At 40.6% G+C, this 27,785-nt stretch overlaps 2 protein-coding genes across 7 annotated transcripts in view; both read right to left on the minus strand.

Annotated features, from left to right (window-relative positions):
• LOC125169830 (cationic amino acid transporter 3-like) overlaps window positions 1-27,785 on the minus strand; it is a 373,522-nt gene that overhangs the window by 78,518 nt on the left and 267,219 nt on the right. The window lies entirely within an intron of this gene.
• The window catches only part of LOC125169841 (cationic amino acid transporter 3-like), a 155,317-nt gene continuing 130,778 nt past the window's right edge, over window positions 3,247-27,785 (minus strand). For 5 of the 6 annotated variants that reach the window (XM_047865631.1, XM_047865630.1, XM_047865629.1 and 2 more), the window contains exon 2: window positions 3,247-5,886. In XM_047865631.1, coding sequence (XP_047721587.1) covers window positions 3,940-5,703 — 1,764 coding nt within the window. In that variant the 5' untranslated portion in view covers window positions 5,704-5,886 and the 3' untranslated portion in view covers window positions 3,247-3,939. Of the gene's footprint in view, window positions 5,887-19,416; window positions 19,507-27,785 lie in introns of those variants that run through there. The other variant, XM_047865627.1, reaches the window with a different exon arrangement.

The raw sequence follows: 27,785 nt of genomic DNA on the forward strand, positions 1-27,785 counted from the left end.
ACTCTGTTTCAAAAAAGATGCTTGTTTTGTGCACACTGCACATCTTCAGGTATTGCTTGGAGACAGGTAGCTTAGGTTGGGCCTTCTATCAATTTCAGTATCTAGGTTTCCCCACCAAATCCCATGGGAATAGATGGAGCAGGACTAGGGGAGGACATTTTAGGCATTCTCCTACCCCAGGGCTGTCTTTACCCTGTTGCTCTTTGAATGAATAACACTGCACTTACTTTTGGGTCAACAGGAAGGAGAGAACCTACTCTTTGTCCTGAACAAGACTCTACTCTGATGGAACAGACAGAAAAGTCACCAGAACTCAGGGAGAGCCACATACAGGCAAAACTAGAAGTGCCTGAGCACAGGTCTAGATGTTAAGTACTGATCCAGATACATTTCTAGATATAGTTCTGGATGGAGAGAAAAGCTGTTTCTCAAAGAAGTCTCCCAGAAGATAGTTTTAAAGGAGTAGTAGCACATTGCTAGCCTGAAAGGAAGAAGAAATTTCTATACCATGGAAATGTGTAAGGCTCAATTCAATTTAACATGAATTTATTAAATCCTCATTATATACTTGGTGCCCAGCTGGATTCTCTGGGGGAATGAACAAAATATACTCCTAATGTATAATCTATGATAGGGGAATAAAATAAAGAAAATTAAGATACAGGGGTATTTTTTCTGTGGTATTGTATTTTTTATTTCCACTTTATTAAGGTATAATTGACATATAAAATTATAAGATATTTAAAGTGTAAATTGTGATGATTTGATATACATATACACTGTGAAATGATTTACCAAGATTCCCCCACTATGAAAAGATTAACAATGATATTTTAATGTAAATGTTTCATTAAATAAAGGTAAGGTTTCAAAGTGCACCTCTGTTTCCCTTGTTTCAACTTTACATGTGAAGATGCTTCAGCTGGAACTTTGGTTTTCAAAGTGATGTCTTTGGACCAGCAGTATCAGCATCACCTGGAAACTTGTTAGAAGTACAAGTTCTGGGCCCCACCCAGACCTGTTGAAATACAAACACCAGGGGCAGAGCCCAGCAATCTCTTGTCACAAGCCCTCCAGGTGAGGTGGCACCTGCTGAAATTTGAACACCACTAAGTATTCCTGGTCTTTCTCCAACCCCCTTCTCTCACTATGACTTTGGTGAGTTGAAGAGACAGCAGTGAACATGCCCATCTCAGCCGTTTCCAACCTTTTGTTGGTTTTCCTTTTTATTCAGCCCCAACCTGTCTAAAGGACACGTGCATTCCAACCTGCTCATACATGAGAAAATCTAATAAAATCAGATTAGAAAATCTAATAAAATCCCTCCTGTGATGGGAGGGAGGCAGTGTTCAACACTACTCATGATGAGGAGTAAGTCTGTCTAGTGATTCAGGATTTGTAAGCCAATTAGGCTAAGATCTAAAGCTGATGGTTTAATTACCTGTCTCTATGTCTTGATAATCCATTAGTTCCAAACATAGGAATAGGAAAGGGGATATTATTTATTGGACCTCTACAGCTCCAACAATGAGCTGTACTTAAAAGTGGCCAAAGTGAAGGTTCAGAGTGCATGCAATAGAGACCTATTTGGGAGAACAACAGGACACAGCCCCAGAGGAAATCCTAGAATTTTTTAAATGAGTGGAACTTTAGAAATGATCAGTTCTGACTCTCATGTTCAGATAAATAAGCAGAGCACTGAGGGAACTGAGAAGTTTGATCAAGGTCACATTACTAGTTAGTGGTAGAAACAAGACCAAGGACACTTGGCTCTCAGCCATGCACTTTCTGAGCAGGTGGACCCAAGAAGACAACAGTAGATAAATTTTCAAGTCCAATAATTCAGCTATCACTAAGTAGAAGAACAAACCCCAGGGATTTTCAGCAGGGTGGTGAGTTCAAATCCAAAGTCCTTTCTGCTCAGAGGAATGCTCTGGCTCCAATCCACTTATGCATGTTCTGTTGCCCCTCTAACAGCAAAGGGTCAAGCTACACAGCCTGCTCAGTTTGCTCTGAACACTGTTTTCTTTTCTTGTGCTTTTCCTTGTGTCCATCTCTCTGCCTACAATCTCTCCCTTCTACCCATATGTGCAAAATCCTATCTGTTCTTGGAGAGAGCCAACTCAAATGCCATTCCTCTACCAATTCTTCTCTGATTTCACCAATCAACTCTTACCCCTGTGCCAACCCCATGTGATCACCCTCCCCTCTTAATTCCCAGGACAGTTTATTTTTATATTACTTATGATACCATACTCTGTTTTGTGTTACAGCTACGCTGTGCCTCTCATATTATAATATAAGCAGCTTAAGGGCAGGGGTCACACTCTTTTCTTTTGTCTTTTTCCAGTTTCTTTTATTTTTTATTTGAAATATTAATTAACATATAGTGTTGTTATAGAACTCTCAGGTGTAGAATATAATGATTCAAAAATTCTATACCTTTCTCAGTTTGCATCAAGATAAGGACACACTTAATTCCTTTTATCTATTTCACCCATGCCACCCACCTCTGCTCTGGTGTTTGTTATTTGTATTTAAGAGTTTGGGTGTGGTGTTTGCCTTTTTTTTTTTTTTTTTGCTTTGTTTGATTGTTTTATTTCTTAAATCCCACATATGTTAAAAACATATGGTATTTGTCTTTCTGGGACTAACTTATTTTACTTAGCATTATACCTTCTATGTCTATTCTTTTTGCTACAAATGGGATATTTTCATTATTTTTTTTGTTACTTAGTAATATTCCTCTGTGTGTGTGTGTGTGTGTGTGTGTGTGTGACATTTTCTTTATCCATTAGTCTATCAATGGATACTTGGGTTGCTACCCTATCCTATTGTAATTGTACTACAATAAACATAAATGTACAAATATCTTTTCAAATTCATGTAACTAAAGCTTTTGCACAGCAAAGGAAACCATCATCAAAACAAAACAGCAACCTAATGAATGATAGAAAATATTTACAAAAATATACCTCAAAAGGGATTAATATCTAAAATACATAACGAACTTACACAACTGTGCACAAGGAAAACAAATAATCCAATTTAAAAATGGGCAGAGGACCTAAATACATATTTTCCCAACGTCTATTGGTAGACATACAGATGGTCAGTAGACACATGAAAAGATGCTCACCATTGCTAAACATCAGGAAAATGGATGTTAAAACCATAATGAGATATCACTTTATACCTGTAAGAATAGGCAAAATCAAAAAGATAAGAAATAACAAGTGTTGGCAAGGATGTGGAGAAAAAGGAAACTTCATATACTGTTGGTGGAATGTAAATAGGTGTAGCCACTGTGGAAAACAGTATGCTTGTTCCGCAACTAATTCAAAATAGAACTGCCATATGATGCAGTGTTTCCTTGCTACATATTTACCTTAAGATAACAAAAACACTTTCTCTAGTTTCTTTTAGTAATAATTGCTTTTTAATGTGTGTTTAATTTCCAGAGAGAAGGGAGTGAGGAGCAAAGAGAGGGGGAGATAGAGAATTCTAAGCAGGCCCCTCACTGTCATCACAGAGACTGACATAGGGCTCAATCCCACAAATTGTGAGATCATGATCTGAGCCAAAATCAAAAGTCAGAAGCTGAACTGACTGAGCCACCCAAGGGTCCCAATTAAAATTGTTTTAAGTGCAGCAAGAAGCTATACACACAACTGAAAAATAGATTTAAAAAGTAGACAAGTTAAAAAAGCAAAAAAACAAAAACAAAAACAAAATCCTTCACTCCACAACAAATGCAAAGCTCTATTAACTTTCCCCCACCAATATGCTATGGGAGGCCTAGCTTTCCATGTATTCAAGACTACTCTCCATTGTTGTAAAGGGGGACCAGACTGCATTCAGGTGTGATGATGTCAAGCCAACTGTGTACACACACTGCTGAGTTCAAGGTCTACAGTTTTGGCCCTAACTTAAGTAAAGTTAAGCGACCCGGCTGTGTTGGATTCCATAGCTGAAGTAGATAGCAAACCCAATCAGCATCCAGACAGCAAATCGGGCCCAGGTGGCAGCTGTCATCTGCATCATAAGGTAAATATTCATGAAGATGCTCAGTAGTGGGAGGAGAGGCAGAGCAGGGACCTTAAAGTAAAGGGGACTGGAGCTCTGAGGCTGTCTCCAGATGACCCCAGTGAGCCCAGTGATGAGCACCAGGAGCACCACAACCACTGAAATCCACAGTGGGTCTCCAGAAAGCAGAACTGGCCACCGGGCCAGCACCAGGCAAAGAAGGGTGAGCAGCAGAGCAAGCAGTGAGGAGTAAACACGGACAATCCGGCCAGAGAGTGGAGTAGGTGTGGAGCTGCATGGAAAAAATAGTCCCTGTAGAGTCAGCTGCTCTGCTGAAGGTCTATTGTCCTCCTGCACCTCTGTTTTATTTCCCTCATTCTGCATCTCAGGCTGATATCGGAGGATGAGAACACTAACTGCCACCAGGGAGTAAGTCAGCAGGGTCACAATTGACCTGAGGTCCACAAGATCAGTGAGTCCAAAAAAGAATGTCATGATTGCTGCAATAATGCCAAAGATCACAGTGGCCACAATGCGGGTGTATGTGCCAGTATGGATCCTGGCAAGGACAGGGAACAGGAGGCCATCCTTCACCATCACATGTATTACCTGACGTATGGGGAACATAAAGCCCAAGAGGCTGGCAGAAAGACTACAGAGGAATCCAAAAGCTATAACATAGTAGGCAGGGGCCCAGCCAATAAGAAGAAATGCCTCAGGCAAGGTGCTCCCAGGTTGAATCTTGTAGTAAGGCACCATAAGCGTAAGTGCCGCAGAGACTCCAAAATACATCAAAGAGCTGATGAATAGTGAAATCACAATCCCCATGGGAATGGAACGCTGGTGATTCTGGACTTCTTTAACTCTGGTAACAATATTGTCAAAACCAATAAATGCATAGAAACAGGTAGCTGCTCCACGGAGAATCCCCTCAAAGCCGAAAGGCACAAATCTTCCAGACCCCAGAGTCCCCAAGCTTGAGGTGTCATTGAATCCAGCCTTTACATAGTCTGCTTCTGTGAGCTTCCAGTTGTGCAGGTCCCCCTTAATGAAGCCAGAGGTGATGAAAAAAACAAGAACCAAAATTTTCAGCAGTGTGAACACTTTGGTAACAAGGAAAATCTCACTATTCCTCAAAGTCAGCAATCCAATGAATAATAACACAAGGCCCACAACAAAAAAGTCAAGATATTCTACAAAAACATGGGGGACATGGGGTGAGATGCTCTCACGCAGGGTCTGAGAGATCTCATTCCCAGGGAGGTTGTCAAAAACTAAGGTCCAGGCACAGGACACGATGGCTATACCAGCAACAAAAAACAGAATGAGGTTCCAGCCAGTGATGAAAGCCCAGAGTTCACCTACAGTGACATAACTGTAGAGATATGCAGAGCCAGAATAGGGAACCCGGGCACCAAACTCTGCAAAACACAGCCCGGCCAACACAGAAGATAGACCGGCCATCAAAAAGCAGATCATAGTGGATGGTCCTGCTTGATTGCTGGCCACCTCACAAGCCAGGACATACACACCTACACCCACTGTGTGACCCAAACCCAGGGCCACTAAATCCAGAGTGCTCAGGCTTCTGGTAGGGGCAGCTTCAGCCATGTCTTGCTGCAGGATACGTCTGCGTATCAGCTTTTGACAAAATCTGTGAAATGCCTGACATAGCATTGTGGCTGGAGTTGAAGAGGATTCTAGGGTCAGCACTGTAGCAAGCCCAGAAATCCAAGAGTCTCAGATTAGATTCCGTGAGGCTAGTTAAGCCTAGTTGGGTTGGGATGCTGACTTCTGTTGCTCAGGCTTCAAATCTGCTGCTTCATACTTCATTAGGTATGTGTTATCCCTCCATAATGCCTAGTAAACAATAAGTATTTAATGAACAATAATGCTCAAACAATAAACCAAAGTTCAGAAGTTTCATTTCACTTTTTGCAGCCCAAATGTCACAGAAACTGATAGCAAAGGACATCATAGAAAAATCAACTTTGCTTTCCCCCCCAAAAAGTGCAAAATATCTCCCAACATGCTTTTTTTAATGAACTACATGATATCCAATTGGTTTCCACTAGCATGTAGTTCCATGTACTAATTAAGCTGTAAGACACAAAGCAAGGTATGAATTTGTTGTGCAATAATTTACACATGAGACATTGGTGTAGTGCTTAAGCATGAGTTAAGACACATTAATTCACAGACTAGAGGGCTTTGTTACAATTACAGAATCATTTTTTAAAATGTTTATTTATTGGGTGGCCTGGATGGCTCAGTCAGTTAAGTGTCTGACTCTTGAATTTCTCTCAGGTCATGATCTCATGGTTGTGAGATCAGGCCCTGCAAAACTAGAAAAACCATTTTATGAATCCTGACATTCAATAAACCTCACCCAAAGCAACCAGACAAAAATTAACTACAACTTTCATGCCCACAGTTATGAGAGTGCAGTGGGCAGCGAGAAAAGAAATAAGTCTCCTAGCTCAGTAGCTCAACCAACACAATTCCTTCTGTCTTCTCCCTCTCTGGATTCCAGGAGAGAAGGTGAGCTCACTTCTGCTCACCTTGTGCTATGTAAACACCCTGCACCAGCCATCTGTGATGTCAGCTGCCAGCTGCTGGGAGACCCTGCCCTGCTCTGTGAGCTTGTATTAAAACACTCACTTGTAAATCCCTATTAATTTTGCACAAGGAATTTTTGTTTGCTTGTTTGTTTTTGTTTTTCAAGTTGTCTCCATGTCCAGTGTCTGTGTGGGGCCCAACATGGGGCTTGCAAAGTGTTGAGATTAAGATCTGAACCAAGATTAATAGACAGACTCTCAACCAACTGAGCCACCCAGGTGCCCCTACAGGAGTTATTTTTAACTGGCTCAAACTATTTTCTGAATATGTCAACAAGCCCTGCATGTGGTTCCTCCTTCCTCCTCCTCCCTGGCCGCTTTTCAAATAGGCCCCTCTTCAAGGGGAGCAAGGTTTTGGGTGAACAATTCACAGCAATACCCCAGAAGTGTGTAGTGGAGAACATAGAAAACAAAGTTTGCAGCTCCACTCTCCTCTCAACTCAGGCTTTGGTTTTGAGAGAATTTTAGAAAAGGTTGACAGATGTTTTTAAAGAAGGAAGGAACAAGTCATATTTGAAAAGTGTTCCTTTTAGATGCTTAAAAGGAACCTTGGGTTATGAATCAGACCTTCTGTCTACAAATCCATCTAGACTCTTTATTTTCCACCCACCAGTTCCAATGTTGTGATTTACCAACAAGCATATGAGATAGATAAGATAGATAAGGAGTAAATTCTTCACTCATGGAACTTTTCTACACTATAAATGTGACTGGTGTGTCCCCCACCCACCCCCAGGATTTAAACCCTTCAGTGGTTCCCACTGTCCTTCCTTCATAATCCTTCTTTCATCGTCTGATCTGTGCTGATTCTTCCAGCCCCATCCCCTGCCCAGTTCCTGCTCCAGCTGTGAAATTCTTTACTCACCCTACCCCCCTGCCTCTAATGGTTTCTAGGCCCCTTCACATAGCTACCCCCCACTTTTCTTTCAGTTCTTGGCTCAAAAGTTGCTGTCTCAGAAAGCCTCCCTTGACACTTATGCCGCCCTTTTTATGTGCTCTCATAGCACCGGGATTATCCCAAGTGCCATTTATCTTAATGTAGCAAAATTCCAGTCAACTGCCTTCCTCCTCCATCAGACTGTGACTTAGGTGCTTAATAAGTATTTGTTGAACAAATGTACAAACAGAGAAGAGAAACCCAAAAGAGCACATAATGCAGAATTCCTGTCTACTTGACTTTGAAATACATACTTTGTAGTCAAGCAACCTTTATAAACCTGGCTCAGGTAAACATATAAATGGTACTTTATTCCTTGCAGATGACAATCAAAATAAAAGGTGTGGAGAGAAAACCACCGGTGATGAGCCACACATTAGTGATAATGAATGCTTGGCTTTGAGGACACTTTTAAAAATAAAAGGCAGCTGGGGGTTACAGGCAACCAACCACCCACGCCCAGTTAGAGATTACCTACTTTTTTGAAGGCATCACACTCAGGCCTTATAATATAGATGGGATGTCCTAACACAGAGGTTCTCAGTTTGGGGGACACAGGGAGGCATAATGAAGACACCCGGGGACATTTTCAAACTTCAGATCCTCTCTAGACACTCTTGCCCAACTAATACTGTACTTCCCATGACTGGTCTAAACCACCCCAGCTGACAAGACATTGTCCTAAATTTCAACAAGAGATTTTAAAAGCTTTCTTCACAAGAAGGTGGCACAGTTTAGTAGTTCGGGGTAAAGCTCTGCAGGAGTAAAGCTCTGCTCAGGTTCAACTTGCAACTCAACCTCACACCTGATAACTCTGGACAAATTAGTTCACCTATCAGGGACTTAGTTTCTACAACAGTCAAATGGGAGTAAAAGTAACTACTTCATAGGGTACTTGTGAGGAGTAAGAGAAATGATGCCTATAAAGTACTTAGTTCAGTGCCTAGCATACAATATGTACATAATATAATATAATATAATATAATATAATATAATATAATATAATCTATCCAATATTTAATGTTGGATTCTTATCTAAAGTCCCCAAACATTGAAAAACAATTAGCCTTTCTAAATAACTGGCATCAACATCATCCATTGAAACTCAAGCCTGTTTGATCGCCATCATGAGCCAAGGAAAACTTTTTTTTTCCATTTAATTTTCCTTGAAATGCTAAGGACTCTAATTAGACACTCTCATACATGCTGGTGCTAAACTGTATGGTGTCCTAGGCTTACTAAGTTAGACCAGATATAAAAATATGTGAGGCTCAAATATAATAATAATAGTAATAATAATAATAATAGTAATAATAAAATCTTTCCCTGTGGTTGCCTCATCTTATTTCCAGAAGAGGCAGTGGTCAGCACTGTATTGGTAAGAACAATGAATATTATGTCAGAAATTTTGGATTTGAGTGCTGGCTCTTCTACTTCACTATACAAACTAGCATAATTTGCTTAAGCTTCAGTTTCCTCATCCACAAGAAAAATTAACTTCACTTCCTTTGCTGGATCAACATGAAAATTGGATGAGAAAATATAAATCATGATGCACTCCTTAGGGCAGTGTAACTGGGGCCACTATCCTGAAGCATAGCCTTGGTGGAATTAAGATGCACACACCCTCCTACCCCACAATCCTTCTCCGAGGTAAACACTCCAAGGAAACTCTCCTGAATCCATAAGGAGGCCCATACGAGCCTGTTCATCACAGTACTACGGTGGTAGCAAGAAGTTGGAGCTATGCCAGTATCTGTTACTAGTGGAATATATAAATAAAATGTGCCATATGCACACAATGAAATACTACACAACAGTCAGGAATAATAAAGTAGATTTACAAGCAACAACATGGGTAAATCTCAGAAACAATGTTAGGTAATGTAATTGAAGCATATGAGGTGTATAGCACAATGTCATTTATCTACATTTAAAAACAGGCAAAAAATGCCATATATTTGTCAAGGATATCTGTTAAAAATGTTACAACATTCCTCTAATCACAGTCTCCCACAGGTTTCCATTTCCATTCAGATTAGAAGCCAAAGTCTTCATTTACAATGGACTACAAAGTCCAAGAGTATTTGTCACTGATGTTGGTAACTCTCAGCCTCTGTTTCTCTCTCTTTTCAGTTATTTTTTTCTAACCTCTGGCCTCTAACCATTCTGGCCTCCTAACATACCAGGTAAGACCTTACATCAGGGCTTTAGTATTGGCTGTCCCCTATAACTGTACCACTTGGGACCCAGATATCCATATGGATGCTTCCTTACTGCATTTGATGACATAGCATACGTATAGCTCAGCTTTCATCAATTACTCCATAAAAAATTCAATCCCCCCAACTACCCACAACATATCTTATTCCTCTGTCCTCCCCCCCCCCCCCGCAGCACTTATCACCATTTAAGGTAGTATATGTTTTAGTTATTTGGCCATGATGTTTCACTCTAAAAGAATATAAGCCCCATGAAACACATTTTTTTTTGCTTCTGGCTATATTCCATGCATCTACAACTGTACCTGACACATAGTCAATATTGTGTATTTGTTGAGTGGATGAATGTATCTAAATGCATATATAGAGCATGGACCAGAACAGTATTTGTTAAATACACTAAAGCAAGTACATCCACTAAAGGTGGGAAATGATAATAGAGATCCAGATGAAAGGGGAGATATCATGCATTGATACAGGGCCTTACAGAAAGCAATGGTGCAAACAGCCATGACTGAGGAAGGGTGGACTCCACTCTGTGCACTTCAGGTTCAACAAAGGAATTGCATGAGGTGATGTTGTGAGAGGAACTGGTTCAGAACCTGATAAATGGCAGGCACTCAACAGATTTACACTGAAGGAGGATCAAAATCTGTAATTATCAGGTATAGAGAATACAGAGAAGGAATGCCTGCTAGAAAGAGGCTGGAAAACAAGGGAAGATGGGGCACCCCTCCCACCAGTTCCCTCTGAACCCATTTCCCTTTTCCCAAATCCTCTTTCTCCTTCATCTCCTTCCTCTGTCTCTGGAGGCTCATTACTGAGCACTAAGGATGTTTGTACCACGTTTGTCTCACTGGGGAACCATCCACAGTCACCTACCTCCCAAGAAAGACACAACAGTGGTTCTTAACATTTGTTGAATCACAGAGCCCTCTGATGTTGGTCACCTTGAAATAATGTCCTACACTCTCCTGAAGTCCATCAGTGGACCATGAGCCAGAATCCCAGAGGAGGACCACCTGAATGGTAGGGTGGGAGAGGGGTAAGGCTTTTGATAATTTCTGTTCCCCTCAACTTTGTTGTGCAGGGTAGTCCTTGTGCTTTTTCACTTTTACTGAAGATGAGGGACAGTGGGCTACAGACAAAATATGAAGATACCAGAGAATCAACCCAAAGAACAAAACATCTGGGAATTAAATAATCATATTTTATGACTCCAACAGAAACAGGCAGAACAAACAGATGAACAAGCAAACTTACAGAAGAGAAGGCAAATCCATGACTGGGAATCCTGAAAGAGCCTACCACAAATCGAGTTTATAACAACACAGAGAAACATCATCCTCAAATGCCATGTCCAAAAATGCCCTTTCTCTGTGAAATAATCTGCAATTATTCCAATAGTTTATATTCAGTCCAGACCCTCTGACCCAGCTGTTAGAGCCCCACCCTAAATTCTCCCCCTTCCTTCAGACCCCTTTCCTAACTCAGCTTCTCGCATCCTGACTTACCCTTCCTGGGATGAGCTTCTGGCCTGAGTAAGTACCTGCCCTGCCAAGGATACCCTCCTCACTCCTTTCTGTCCAGTCTTGACCTTCTGGCTCTTCCCAACTCTATTTTACAACCTTTCCACCCACAGTTGAGACGCCTTTCCTAAGCCATCCTGACTGGTCCCCATCTCCAAACCCTTCCTATCTGCCTGCCATAACTTAGTGCCCATCCTGACACTTAGCTGAAACTAATTTTCCCTTTCTGTTAGCTGGTATCCTGGGTTTGTCATTTAAATTCCTTTAATGTCTAAAAGCTTCCAGAAGGGACAGGATCCATACATTTCCTCCTTCTGAATTCCACACTCCCACCTCCAATTCTCACTACTCAGACAAGGATTTGCTCATATTTGTACCAAGCAACCAAAAGAGACATTTAAGACGTAGAAAATGAATATATAGTTATGTTGATTGACTATTACATCTTAAGACTCCAAGAAGTAGGATTTTTTTTTTTTGGAAAGAGAAAAGATATCCTCATTATTTTTCCCTGAATGCCCTTTATAAAGAAGCTTGACATTACACTTGATTGGAGCTGAATCCCACCCTGAATGATCCAGCCCCAAATCAGAAACTTTAGATCAGAGGAGTGGGTGGGAAGATAGAACTCTCTTGGTTTTGATTTATAACCAAAATTGTCAGCAGTAAAAATGCCTGGAGCACCAAAAATGGCTCATGTTACCACAGTTTTAAAAATTCCATATCCTTACTGCCATTTTGTGGGATGAAAACAAACTAATAAACCAGGGCCCTAGACTTCAAATCTAGAGTCATTGGGAAACACGTACAGATTCAGAAAGCAGAGAAAAACGGTATCTGGAAAATAGGAGTACCAGGTATATGTGCAAGATTTAGGGAAACATTGAGGGGGACCAAAGAGACCCAGTTTTTGTTGAGCTGCAAGTAATGCACATATGCTATTTTATTTAATCCTCATAACAACCCAATGAAATAATAATTATTATTCCACCTTACAGACTGAGAGGTTGGACAACAGTCCCAGGCTCATATAGCCAGTATGTAGAAAAGCTTGAATTTGAATTTGGTTCTTTGTTACTTCAAAGACCATAATTTTTCTCTTGCAGCACCCTACCTCCATAAAGAGTCAAGACTGACATGGTTAGTAAAGGAGTATTTGAGCCAGTTCTTATCTTTGTGCCCAGGTCACCCTATGCTGATGTATCCACTTTCTTCCCAAGTAGATACTGATGGGCCAGAGTTAGAAGCACTGGGATCATTAAACCTGAAAGCTCCATCTAAACCATGTCCTGCTAAAATCAAACCTAATCTAGGGTAAAAATGTCTTCAGGCCATCCTTGTAGATGCCAAGAAAGATTCTGAAGCATCCCTATACCTAATTCAATAGTTTCCTAGAGATGATTTTACAGCTAGTTGTAATTCCTGCCCACAACATTAGCCCATTCCCTTTTGGTTGGCTTTTAGAGGAAATATAGGTAATATATCTCTAGAGGCCAAATATAAGTCACTCTCCTGAGATTTCTTCAATCATCCTATTCTTTGATCATTCTATTCCAAATATTTTCTAGTTACAGCCTCATTCTTAATAAGAAATAAACCACCTTCAGTGCACTTAGGGAGTGCTAGAGAAGAAAATGAAACCTTGGTTCTCATTGTGCAAAGGAAGATGGGGGTGGCGAGTGGACATTTTCTAAAATGGGAGCCCAATGGCAGAAAGATGGTTGCAATTTCCCTGACAACCTAACACCACCAGTCTTGGCCTTCCCAAACCTCAGCTATCATTGATGGCCAGCATACACCAGCATACACCATTGGGAAACATCTGTAAAACAGGACTGTCCCAAATGGGATAAAGGAGGGTAGGAAGACAGATGGTTCCAGTTTAAAGGAGATGGTTTAACAAAACATCTTTTTATTCTAATTCATTTGGCCATTTGCTCCACGATTTGGCTGCCAAAGGGGAGCAAAATGTAAATATTTGTCAGATAATGGCAATCTCCTCTTCATCCTTAAACCAGAAGAACCAATACTAGAAAAATACCAGTTTGCCAGTAACTCTAAAATGTGATTAACTCAATTCTAGACCTGAAACGTCAGGGTGGTGCTGGAAAAAAATGACTTCAGCGATATCAGATTGATTATTATGTCTTGGTTATTGTTGACAACCAGAGACCTGACCTAGTATAATATAAAAATGGGCATTAGTGTTCCCTAATGTAACCCATGTCTGTGACCAGCTCTGAGCTCACAGCACCTAGAGCAATGTCGAACATGAGCACAAAGGCATCAGGCATTGGTACAGACTCTTTGTATATTTTTGGATCTCCTCACTATTTTTTAAAGTTATTATGGGCATGAGATAAGGAATAATGGGTATTATGTACATGGTATTAGCATAGGAAGATCAACAAAGAAGATAAAGGTTTGTCTTTCTATTTTAGTTTCAGAAGGAGGAAAATCCAAATATGTCCAGAAACAGGGGAATGACAGAGCAGCTTCCAAGGATCCTAGGTTTAATCATGGATATTGAATAAAAATTAATAACGAATGTAAGATTTTTAACTGAAATCATTGGTTTCATATATTTGGGGATCACTAACCTAGCCCTCAATTCAATTAAGCTGACAGGAAATCAGTTAGACACTTGGCACTTGGTCTACACTAGATCCCTACCTAGTAGATTCTTACGGTTTACAAATACTGCATATCCAGGGCCAGCCTCCTGCCATATTCCCTTGTCCACCCTCCTGGTCCATAAAATTAGTAACTCTAAACAATGAGATCCTCTCAGCTCTCACTCAGATTCACCCAGTAGCCATCAGAGTGCTGTCCTTAAAGTAGAACAAAACCCTAAATCACATTCTTCCTGATCACTATATGCACCAGATAACTGAAGTGTGAGTTCTCTCTACCCTCCTTCTGGAAAAAGACATTTTTCTCAAGTCTTAAACACACACACACACACACACACACACACACACACACACACACACTTCCAACCAAACTTGCATTTTTCTGCTCTCTACTAAATCCAAACTTATAATATTATAAGATTGTATTTCTAAATCTTTTTCACTGTTGTTTTACAATTTACTCCTACTAATAACTTTTTCTGTGTCTCCAGCTTGAACAGGACAAATAATTCCCTACAAATGCACATTTTGCTGGCATTAACATAGCCCTCACATAGACTTTCCCTCCTTACTTAGAACACATTCTTTCCAAATTTTTTTCAACATGACCCTCCTTCCCTGAGCTTCACTGGGCACACCTACAGAAAGATATCTAATCTCACCAGTATGCTCTCCCTGCCCTCTGCTCTCCCCTCACCCCTTCACCCCCTCATTAATGCCCAGTGGTATAACTCACTGACCTAGAACTTTGCACAAGAATATACAGTCAGGGTGGTGTTGAGGTCGTTCCCATGAGCAGAGCTTCTGCCTGATGATGCTTGAAGCTTCCCTTTCCTACCCCAACTGAAGTCTGAGGTGCAAGGAGTTAATGGGTGATAGTCAAGAAGTACCCCAGGATCTACAGCCCAGTTTGGTGATGTCAGAGATCTGACACAAGAACTAAGGTCCAAGTCTTTCACCACAACACAGTGAAAGTACAAAGGCAGTAACCTAAGTCAGCTGAGATAAAGTACAATGTCTGTCAGAATTTATGATTTACTCCACTGTTATCATCTTGATGTGTGACAACTGAACAGACAACACAGATTTTTATTATTTTCACTGCTTTACATTATTTAGAAAATAATTCCCCCAATGCTTTGTCATTAGGCAACATGACACGATACTCAAACTGTAAAAACTAAGGTTGGCCTTCAGAAGGGAGGAGTGGGACAATAGTCAAATGATTGAATGGTGTGTAGAATAAGATTGCACTTGTTTCAGAAGGATAGGGAAGTATCCATAAAATGTCCTTGTAATCTCCCAGGAAAAAAAAATCTGCATTGGCTACCATTTTTTCTGTACTCTCTATAAATAACTACCCAGATTGGTATCAACTTCAGGTTGGATCTAAAGTGAGAAATTGGATTGTCCCTCAAGTAGAAACCACAAAAAGTTTCTAAGTGAGAAAGACTGGATTGAATCTATTCAACATCAGATTCAACTAAATATAAATGTTAACAAAGGAAAATTCCAAATTAGAAACTTCAGGCACCACACTGATTCTTTGTGCAAAATAACTCAAGAAAAAGCAACATTTTTCTTCTCCTAAATTATCAACAGTACCACCATTATCCCCAAATCATCACACACTCAGTTACACACACTGTAAGACAATGGTAGCAAATAGAGAATTCTCCTCTCTGGGAATTTACAGTTAAGATAATTTCATAAACACTTCTCCACTTGCCAAGATAAGTAAAAGATACATAAATTATTAACCAGGAAGGGTATTCCTACTCAGAAATGAGGAGTCACAGCAAAAGCATGTCAAGATTCCAGATAGCTTTGTAGTTGATGAAGATAACAATAGTAATAACCTCATTTTCTGGTGTTGGCAAAACTAGTGAGTATCTTCTGTACACTCTGGGTCAGCCTGGGAAGGCCACATGGAACAGGGGGGGAATTACCCCATCTTGGCATTATGTATAACTGTTTCCTAGGAAAACATCATTTCAAGCTACATCTTATGCTTGGGCCATAATCCAATAAATAGAGTCTCTTTTAGGCCATCCTTTCATGCCTCCCACCAAAGACAAAAAATAAACCCCATGACTATATGAACAAGTAAATCCAGTTTGCCCAACTAGACAGATCCAGTTAAATAATTGAAAAAGATATTAATACAGATCTAGATACTGGGATGTGATAATAATGATGATAATATGAATGATAATAATTCCCAGTCTTTGTGCAGAAAAGGAAAAGAGAGAGAAACCATTGCAGTAGTAATAAAATTGTATCTTCTCGCCTAGGAAAAGAGAAGTATATGACAGATAGCTTCCTTGAAATGTTGAAAAGAAAGCTGATGTAACCAAATTCAGCTCATACTAAAGAAGATAAATATCCAAACTTATTCCCAGGAGTCTTCTGAGAACAACCTCACCAAATGGATCACTTACCAGGCATCCTCCCACCTGTGATCTTACTTTGTACTATATTCTGTTTTCAAGTTACTGGGAAGAAGCCTTTGTCTCCCTTTCTAAAATAAAAACTACTTAGGTTAGAATTGGCTTCATCTTTTCTCAGTGAGGCTGGAAACCCTAATTCTTCAAGTAAATATTACTAGGTGCAAACAAGTCTTAAACTTGAAAGCATGGCAGCCTCCAAACATTCTGCTCATTACACCAAGAGGAAACACATCCACCTCCTCCAACTCACCTACCTACTTACTTACTCTACAACCCCAGCTTGCACCTCTCAAATCCCATTCCAGTCTGGCAGAGGCTGAATTCCAAGTCACTGAAAACCCATCCTGATGCAAACTAACATGCTTCACACCAGTTGTATGTAAACCATATCCATCCAGCCAAATATAGACCAAAATTTATGTAGATGTAGACCAAAACATGTTTGCTTCCTTCTTACAATACCAAGAAGTCCCTGTTACATACACATGCTTTACTAGTATCATTGCACCATTATTTAGGTAAACAAGCAGATAGCCAGAGCTTCTCTAGAGGCTGTATAGACTCCATATTATGTAGTATCATTCTGGGATGGTTGTGAACAAAGTACTTTTTTTAGTCCCTTTTGGATAACTCTGGAGAAGACACAGTTAAATGCAACATTCCTCATTCACGATTTGACACATTGACAGGTTTAGTTTCAGTCATAATCCAGTTTTGGAAATTCCTAATATTTCAATCACACTAAAACAAGATGATCAACTTGACAAATCAGAAAAATCTGAACTTCTGCTTCTAGAGTTATTCAGAAACTAGATGGGCTACCAGGAAGAATCAGAATTAGATTTTTCAAATGATAAACAGAAAGTCAGGAAATGTGTGCCATTAAAGGATTAGAAAGTGATATGATACATCGATGTCAACAGTGAAAATCAATTACTTCTCTATATTCCCCTATGATTCTCTACTGCCTTTTCTCAACCCTGAATCCTGTCAAACAGAATACCTAATAAAAGTCCTCAGGACAAAGCACTAGAAGGAAGTCCAAGTGTCTCACTACATTATTTTCCAAACTACAACTGTAACATTGTATAGTTTTTGTCTACAGTAAACACTGATTTTCTCATATTTTTTTCCAAGAAGTTTTGATAAAGAGCTATGCTTCTTTCCCCCCAAAATCCTTCCTTTCCTTGTAAAAAGAGAATCTAGAAGTCCATCCATTAGTCCCATGTATCACCAATACCCTGTCTCCACTTTTAGTCTAGCAGTTGTGCGAGGTCAGAGCCTACGGCTCCATCTTCCATGGACCTTCTCCCAACACACACGCAGAGTACTACACTGCACACAAGATAGCTTAGGAAAGGTCAACTATGTCGCTGGTTATCATCTTTCATATCTTTAAATGTGTCCTTCTGTTTCCTGTGTAAGTACCAGGCTGTATTTTTCTCTGTTCATTCTCACCAGACTGTGCTCTTTTTCCTCTGTAGACTCTAGGTAGATGCTCTACACTACCACCCGTTCCCTTTGAAAGTTAACTGTTTCATTTTGTTTTGTTGCAGGAAAGACACCAGATCATCTAAGTCATTTGAAAGCTGTATCATGCTTCAAAGTCCTGATTTCTTATCCAAATATAGATCCATATGACTTCTCCACCAAGACCCATCTGCCCCACTCAGATGGCAACATAATCTACCACAAAGAGCTTCAACCACCACTTTTTAAGGGACAATCATTATCCTTCTTCCCTCATTATTTCTAATCCCTACTCTGCTTTGCAATTTCTATGATACTGAAAGAAAAAAGGGATGCCGATAAATCAAAAGAATACAATCGCAGCTCATATTTATGAATTCAGGATATACTTAGTGAAAGAAATTGTCCTTTCCACATAATTTTGCTTAAATTAAGGTTACAATGAATCTATCTTCCGGAAGCATGTAACATTTGTCAATTGAAAATGTAGAGAAGTTACCCAAGAACTGCTAGAGGGCAAGATAAAGACAATTTAGGAATAAACATTTGCCATATATAATCAATAAAACAGGTGTCATGCATGGATAAGTGTTGTCTGGGCTTCTAGTATTGGGGTACAGCCCACAGTATACATGGCGGTGGGGAAGGGAAGAGGGTTGAGAACAGTTTAATACTCCAAGGACCTTTAAATTTAAAGAGTTACAAATATATTTTGTGATAACAGCAAACTGCCTCTTGCAGACCCAGTGTTTCTAAAGACCACTAGGCAGCCACACTCTGAGGAATTTGGTAATCTTTTTCTACAGCTTGAACTAGACTCTAATCAATCCCCACCACAACTTTTTAAAATTTGATAAGAAAAGCAAGGAGATACCTTCAGCAGCTGTAAAAATAGATATCTAGCTCCTTGAGCATGGAGAAAGAAGACCCTCAAATTCTTTCTGATGGTGGGGGTGCCACTGTATCAAACTGGACCTGCTATTCTGCAGATTCCACACCAATGTCCTCCCTAAGAAGATGTGACACACTTTCAGAATCTCCAGTGAGAAAGTGTGGCAAAACATGAAAGAGGAAAGAAAAGCCAGGTGGAAGAATCTTCATTAATTCAAAGAACATGTCTAAGCACACTATGTGCTGAGCCCTGTGGGAAAGACAAAGATGAATAAAGCAAATTCTGTATTGAGCCAATAAGGAAAGGCCAGGAAGGAGGGCAGGGAAAAGAGGTGGGAAGGATTCTGGAGAAGTGCCAAGGAATAACCTCCCCTGCTTCATATTTTCCTCAACAGAGCTGATAATTTCTCTGGTGTGGAGAACCAAATTACTGTGACCCCTGCAAACCTACCTGCCCTTCCCAACTTGCAGGGCCTCTGGTCTGCAACCCCAATCCACAGTCTATTTATGGTGCCAATGAAATACCTCCTGTTCAAATCCTACAGGGCTTGGACATCCAGGTGCACTTTGTGCCCAGCCTTCTTCCTCTCTGGTTCTGTCCCAGTTTTATTTCCAACCTCAAAAAGGAGAAATCACTTACCCATGGTCTTTTCCTACCTCAGAGGAGAGAGACCTGAGTAGAAAGTGCAAGTCAAACCGAGGGACAGGTAAGGAGGTTGGCCAAGCAGAGTCAGGAGTTGGAGTGGAGCTTAGAGAGTGTCAGACAGTTGGGGCCCTCAGGAGGTGGGCCCCTGGGGAGGCAGGACCCTAGGGAGGTGTGGCTTCTGGGGTTCCTATCTTGTTAAGGCCAGGGCAAGGAAAGGATGGGAGATGATGGAGGTGGCTTAGCTGGAATCCTGGAGGAAAGCTGGAGGTGGGCAATGGAAGACTAATGGGATACTGTCTGGGTAAGTGGGTGGAGTGAGGACTTAAATGGGACTTTGTTCAGGACTTTGTGACAGCAAGATGTGAATTTAGAAGTAAGAAAGCTTCCTGGGGTCCGGGGTATGGAGGAGGTCCTGGTTGGCAGGACGAGAGTGTAGAGAGCTACTCGGAGTCAGCCTGTGGTAATTTGGAGGCCAGTTCTATGTCCAGCTAAAGAGAACACTCAGGAGTCCTTTAAACAAGGATAGAAGCACCCTCCCCAGCCATCTCTTCCAAAATCTCCTACTAGGTTCCTCTACCAACACCATTTATCCTACTGCTTCACCCATGTTTCCCATCACTGTATGAATAAAACTAAAAGAGAATTGGCTTAAGATTCACTAGGAGGTATTTCCTGAGACAATCTCTCAGTATTCATAGCACATTCTAACTGAATATGCATTGAGCATGGTGCTGGAGGAATAAAGAAAAAGATACAGTCCTTGCCTAGAGAGCTTCCTGATCTAGGCATTCAAAACATAGAGCTTCCAAGACCCTGGAATAGTGACCAAAGGAAGGTACCTCCTCCTTCCCATAACATTAATCTTCAAACGGAAGCAAGACTTATCAGAGATGGAGAAGATGGAGCCTACTTAGAGTCTGGACTGAATACACAAATGATGGACCCAAGAAGCCATTAGTCTCAGGAAGAAGGGGCACTACTGCCTCTACTTGACAGTGTTGAAATCCCCCCCATACCTGAAATTACATCCCAGATAGGTCCCCTATACCCTAAATTATCTCTGAGAGGTCAGCAGAATCCTTGACTCTGCGGATTCTGCATCCCACCTTTTGCAGCCTCTATCTGTCCCTTCTCACTGCCTCCCCCTGTGGTCCCCACCACCTCCTTTTCCTTCTCTGTCTGCCTTTCCCTCCCTCTCTGTGTGCACTTCCCTGGCTATTTCCTCAGCCCTGGCCTCATGTTGATGGATCTGCCTTTGGCTCTGGGTGTATGGCTTTCAGACCCCCTGAGCCTGGGTCTAACTCTTGTCTCTGAGACAGTGTCTGTCTCTAATATCTCTGGCCTCTGGGTGTCACTTTGTATCTGTCTTTGATCTTTCACTCTGCTCTCTGGATATTCCTCTTTTTCCTCTCTTTTGTCTCTGGGTATGTCTCCCTGTCTGTTCCACTGCCCACTGTCTCTGTTGACTCTGTGTCTTGATCTATTGGACTCTATAGGGTGCTAAGACTGGCTCGCCTTATTGATCCCATCTGTCAGTCTTGGCTTGAATTTACTGGACATTTCTGTCCCTGTATCCATTCTTCCTTCTTCTGCCTCCCCCTGCCATCCTGTGGTTACAAGTGTAGGCTGGCATGGAGGATGGGAAGGGGACTTTGCCGGCAGCACTTTGAGTGGAAGATGGCTGGTTGGCAGGTTAGCCTGTAGCTTAGGCTCTGACTAAAGCACTCTCCTCACAGCACATTCTCTAGGACTCCAGATGTGGGTTGCCTCCCTTCCTGCCATGATGGCTGGTCATTTCTTGAGGTTTTGTCCTCCCCCCTCCCCCAGCCCATCAATTGGGAGCCACTGGAAATTCTGGAAGGGCACTATAGGTCCCCTTTTACTTAGTATCAATGTGTCTGGAGCATTCTGTAAGAAGAGAAGTGAGGAGAGGCAGGAGGCCCACTGGAGGTGCTTTGCTGGAGGGGAGTGGGGTGTGAATACAGAAAGCCTGTAATCTTTGCCTCTGCACCCTGGACAATTGCCCATGGGCTCCTTGCACCCCTCAGATAGGAACACATGGGCAACCAGTCTAGGGAAGAGATAGGAAAGGGACCAGAAATTATGTGTGTCCCTCTTTTATTTCCTCTCAGCACCTATAACCCTTCTTATACATAGGAAGCTCTCAAAGTCATTGGATTTTATTTCACCAGGTCTCTCAAAACTAAAGCAGTGGAACCCAGTCTCTTTCAATATTCCCTCCCCTCCCCACACTTGCTCACTCCCCCAGCAATTAGTATCTGCTGCCAGGACAGTTTCCCCTGCCAAACTTTCAAGCACCCCAGTGACCATGGGTCTCCAGCTAAAATCCCAGTCAACCCCCTCCTCTTGCCTCCTTTACTTGGTGCCCACCCTCCACCTCCCCTCCTCTTGCCCACTCAATGCAACTTGACCCCATGGGTATCTCCCCAAAGTCAGGAAGTCACTAATGAGCATTGAGTAGTAGAAGGGGAGGGCCAAGGGCAGCCTGGTGGGTGGGAGGGATTCCAGAACTACTAGATAAGAAGTCCTGTCAGCATTTTTCAAATATGCCTTTTCCCTCCATCATCCCTGTCTCTAACCTCCTAGCTCATGCTAATCCATCTCACTGCTGAGGCTGATGGACTGAGTTTATCTGCAAATTTGCAGAAGCCTAGATGAATAATGCCTGTTCTACTCCAGATCTATTTTCTCCAGGAATGCCATTAGCCCCTGCTGTCTGTGTTTGAAAACTCCCAGGTAGTTTTCAAAGGGCATCTAAGGCTGTAGATGGAACCCAAGGAAAAAGAGAAATTGCTCTTTTGGGTCAATATCTTGATCTCAGCCCTTGTCTCCACTGCATATCCCCCAAAGCAGAACTTAAAATGTCAGGTAATGAAAAAGAGGGTGAAATCTCAAGAAGACTCCCAGCCTTAGGAGGTCACGAGTGGCTCCAGAAACCAGGTGAGATGGCGAGAAGATGAGGTAGAAGAAATAAACATCATTTCTCCTGAAATGTGCAATTTCCACCAGTGGGGAAGGACCACTATGCTATGGGCTTGAGCAGAACCTTGTCAGCAGTGATGTGGGAAGAGCTCTGCATCTACAAGAAGCTGGCAGACAATGGCTCTCCCTGCAGAGCTGGCCCTGGGTCCTGGGGCTGCCCAGGCTGGGGGAGTCTTTGGCTCCAGCAAGAACCCATGAATTTCTGAATTCAGGAAACTCCTCTTAGAGTTCTTTCCACTGGCATCCCTTATTCCCTTTGGCTCCTGAAATGCCATCACCCACTCCAGCCCCCTTCCCTTTCCTAGTCCCCAACACTGGAGGTGCTGGCATAGAAGGGTCGTGTGGCTTTTTGGTGTTATACAAAATGTTTTTTAAATAGCTCTTCTTAAAAATGTGACCCATACAATAAATGACCTCACCTGAACCAGACTACAAATTGGTGGAATTTATGTCTTCCAAGTCTAAGGACAAGATGCAAATTTGCTCTCACTTTTAGCTTGATGTGTTTGAGTTGACATGTTCAATGTCAATCATTGTTGCTACCAAAGATGATTTAATTGAAGATCATTTTGACAGCTGGAATTCTAAAGTAAACCTGAAAATATTTTCAACATTAAAAAGGAGAAATTTTCTAAAATTTTCATATAAATCTATCTCAGGTTAATGTGAACTTAAAAAAAATAATGGGTAAGATGATGCAGTATTTGCAGTATTTTTTGAAACAAAATATTTTTTTTTCTTTTTAAAGCAGATAAAATTCTTTGATACAACCTATTTCGAATGTCAGTATTTTATAACAACTAAAATAAATTATCCACATCTGTTTGATACCATAATTTAGTCTTCCTTTTCTTTTGCAAGAAAATGTGCTTTATTTTTTATACCTTCATTTTATGGGAACTACAAGAAATTTTAATAAACAAAAAGTATAAATACAAACTGTTGTTCCTTTCTTTTCCCTTAGTATAATAACTAGCTGTGAGAAATATTTTATTTATTTATCAGAAAACAATCTGAATTTTTCTTATCTTCACTATAACTGATGTTAAAATGTTGCTAAACTAAAATGGAAATTAGTTAAACATCAAGATAATTAAACAATAATTCAATTAATGACCTTTCCCCATTTCCTCTGGGAGCTTGAGTTCCAGTCTGTTCTTCACTTTGCCTTCCCTAAAGGGAAACTAACTTTCATAATATACAGGAAGATCTTGACCCTGGAAAATGAATGAAAGGTCTTTAGGGGACTTCCAGGTAGTCTCATGATCCACCTAGTTGCTAATTCATTCAGGACATTTACATTAAGCACTCATTACTAACTGGAGACTGGGGATACAAAGGGAAGCTAGTAATAATCCTTGAGATTAAGGAGTTTATGGGTTGGAGGTGGGGGACAGGTTGATATAAGTCTAAATCCAGGGAATGACAAGGTGTTAATGGAACATATAGAAAGGACACATAGGTCAGTCTTAAGGACATTCAATAAAGATTCTTAGGGGAGGTGATGGCTTGTTGAAACCAAAGGTCTGTGAGGATTTAGCTAGGGGAAATTAGTTGGAGGAAAAGCCTCACAGAAAAAGTTATGTGCAAATGTTAAGAAAGAACATACCATATCCTGGGGTCTGCCAGTGTAGTTCAATGTAGTTAGAGCACAGTGTGAGTGAGATCATGTGAAAATAAGAAGCTACAGAAATAAACAATGGGCTGAAAGCACTAGTTCCTCCTCCCAGAAATGTTTTGTTTGGTTGTCTAAGCTAGAAATGGGAATTAGAATCACTATTGAATTGCCTACGATTTAGGCAAAATTGCCTACTATTTTCAAAGCACAATAATTATTAGGGTATCAGTAAATATCAATAATTACATGGTAGGTTTTCCCATTTATATAAAATGGCTATTTTCAGAATTTAAAGAATTAAAGGGGGGTTGTAATTACCAGTTTTAGAGTGAGCCATTTAGAGAAATTGTACCTTCTTAATATTATAATACAACCCCAAGGGAAAATATCATTTGAGACAGTAAATGCAATAGTAAATAGCAAAATAATGAAAAATAGTGAATGAGAATATACTAAAAAACATTTCTTAAAAAATTAGCCATTTCTTAAAACAAATGAATATTACAAAATGGTATTAGCAGTTAAATTAAGATTGGGAATATTTAATTCAGCATTCACACATGCTATTTACTGGAAACTTGGGACGAATGTTCATTTATTTTGACAAAATGGCAAGCAACTTGCTATAATACTGGGAATTTTAGCTGAGGTCAAAATTGTAAATGGAAATAACTTTTCAGTGAATAATTCACTAGTATTGCTTTGCTTTTTTTTTAATTTTTTTTTCAACGTTTATTTATTTTTGGGACAGAGAGAGACAGAGCATGAACGGGGGAGGGGCAGAGAGAGAGGGAGACACAGAATCGGAAACAGGCTCCAGGCTCTGAGCCATCAACCCAGAGCCTGACGCGGGGCTCGAACTCACAGACCGCGAGATCGTGACCTGGCTGAAGTCGGACGCTTAACCGACTGCGCCACCCAGGCGCCCCAGTATTGCTTTGCTTTAATATGTCATGAATAATGTGCTTCCAAAATATACAATCTTGGATTGCTAAGCAAAAGGTGGGGAAAGATAATATTGCCTAAAGCATAAGAGTTTAAAAACTGTCCCTATGCCAAATTTCTCTCAGGAATGAATAGTGAAAACTTTGAGGCAGTTCATTTATTCTGAGACTGCTCTGTCCTGTGAGAACTCTGGTCTGTGTTTAGACAATTTGCCAAGCTTCTCTTGGTAATCCATCTCCTTTACTTTGTTTTGATTTCTTTTTCTTTCTTTCTTTCTTTCTTTCTTTCTTTCTTTCTTTCTTTCTTGTCTTCTCTTTATCAAATCTACATGGAAAAACTACATTCAGGTGTAGTGACAGTAAAATAAAACCTTGGAATCAGAGACATGTTTATGCTTCTGAATCACAGCCCAAACCAGTATGCAAGGACACTAAGTGTAAGCTGCTGGGCACCTGTAGTTCACATTCTCAGGATCAGGCACAGGCTCAGGACGCAGTCTCTCGGCTTGACTTCTGCTGGCAGAGTACAAACTCTCCCAGCTGGGCCACCCCTAGTCAGTAAACCACTAGGAGAGTGAGAGCATGGAGGTAGTGCAAATTCCTTTCACAGTGGGAAGTTTGTGGTGTTGGGGGTGGCTTCGTGGGTATTACCTGTGCTGAGCAAATAGGCTGGAGCACAGAGTTCCACCTCTTTCCCAACCCCAAAGACAGTGGCTCTGTAGGTACCCTGTCACCTCTCTCCATGTCCTTCTTCCAGATCCATCTTTAGCTCTTACTAACCGCCCCTCACCCCCACGTACTTTTTTTTTAATTTAAATTTTAGTTAATATACAGTGCAATATGGGTTTCAGGGGTAGAATTTAGTGATTTATCACTTACATACAACACTCAGTGCTCACCCCAACAAATGCCCTCCTTAATACCATCACCCATCTACTAAATATCTCCTTCCATCAACTTACAGTTTGTTCTCTATCATTAAGAGTATCTTGTGGTTGGTTTACCTCTCTTCTTTCCCACCACCCCCTTCCCATATGTTCATCTGTTTTGTTTCTTAAGTTCCATATATGAGTGAAATAATGTGGTATTTTTCTCTCTCTGATTGACATATTTCACTTAGCATAATGCATTCTAGCTCCATCCATATCATTCCAAATGACAAGATTTTATTCTTTTTGATGGCTGAGTTATATTCCATTTGATATGTATATATGTGTGTGTGTGTATATATATGTGCATATATGTGTATATGTATATATGTGTGTATGTGTATATATGTGTATATGTATATATGTGTGTATGTATATATATGTATATATGTATGTGTATATATATATATATATATATATATATATGCATACCACATCTCTTTATCCATTCATCAGTTGATGAACATTTGGACTCTGTCCATAGTTTGGCCATTGTTGATGATGCTGCTATAAACATCAGGGTGCATGTAGGCCTTTGAATCTATATTTTTGTATCCTTTGGGTAAATAACTAATAGTGCAATTGCTTAAGGATAGGGTAGTTCTACTTTCAGTTTTTTGAGGAACCTCTATACTGTTCTCCAGAGTGGCTGCACCAGTTTGCATTCCCACCAGCAGTGCAAGAATGTTCCCCTTTCTCCACTCCTTGCTAACACTTACTGTTTCTTTTAGCCATTCTGACATGTGTGAGGTGGTATCTCATGGTTCTTTTGATCTGCATTTCCCTGATAATGAGTGATGTTGAGCATCTTTTTGTGTCTGTTATCCATCTGGGTGTCTTCTTTGGAAAAGTATCTATTCATGTCTTCTGTCCATTTCTTAACTGGGTTGCTTGTTTTTTGGGTATTGAGTTTGATAAGTTGTTTATAGATTTTGGATACTAACTCTTTATCAGATATGTCATTTGCATATTTCTCTCATTCCATAGACTGCCTTTCAGTTTGTTGATTGTTCTTTTTTTTTAACCTTTATTTACTTTTGAGAGAGAGAGAGAGAGAGAGAGAGAGAGAGAGAGAGAAACAGAGAGAGAGGGAGACACAGAATTCAAAGCAGGCTCTGAGCTGTCAGCATAGAGCCTGATGTGGGGCCCTAACTCTCGAACCGTGAGATCATGACCTGAGTCAAAGTTGGATGCTTAACCGACTGAGCCACCCAGGCACCCCAGTTGATTGTTTCTTTTTCTGTGCAGAAGCTTTTTATCTTGATGAAGTTCCAATAGTTCATGTTTGCCTTTGTTTCCCTTGCCTTTGGAAACATTTCTAGTAAGAAGCTGTGGCCAAGATCAAAGAGGTTACTGCCTATATATTCTGGGATTTTGATGGTTTCCTATCTTATGTTTAGTTCTTTCCTCCATTTTGAATTTATTTTTGTGTATGGTGTAAGAAAGTGGTAGTTCCATTCTTCTGCATGTTGCTGTCCAGTTTTTCTAACACTATTTGTTGAAGATACTATCTTTTCCCACTAGATATTCTTTCCTGCTTTGTTGAAGATGAATTTCCCATATGGTTGTGGGCCCACTTCTGTGTTTTCTATTCTGTGCCATTGATCTATCTGTCTGTTTTTCTGCTAGTATCATGCTGTCTTGATGATTATAGCTTTGTAAAATAACTTGAAATCCAGAATATGATGCTTCCATTTTTTTTTTCAGGATTGCTTTAGCTATTTGGGGTCTTTTGTGTTCCATACAAATTTTAGGATTGTTTGTTCTAGGTGCCCCCATACTTTTCTTGCTTTCAGATATTAGAGACTGTGTGGTGCCCCTTGGACCAAGTTCTTAGTACCTCACAAGTTTCGCCTTAGGCATAGGGAG

Source organism: Prionailurus viverrinus, chromosome B4, assembly GCF_022837055.1.
Source record: "Prionailurus viverrinus isolate Anna chromosome B4, UM_Priviv_1.0, whole genome shotgun sequence".
Lineage (NCBI taxonomy): Eukaryota > Metazoa > Chordata > Mammalia > Carnivora > Felidae > Prionailurus > Prionailurus viverrinus.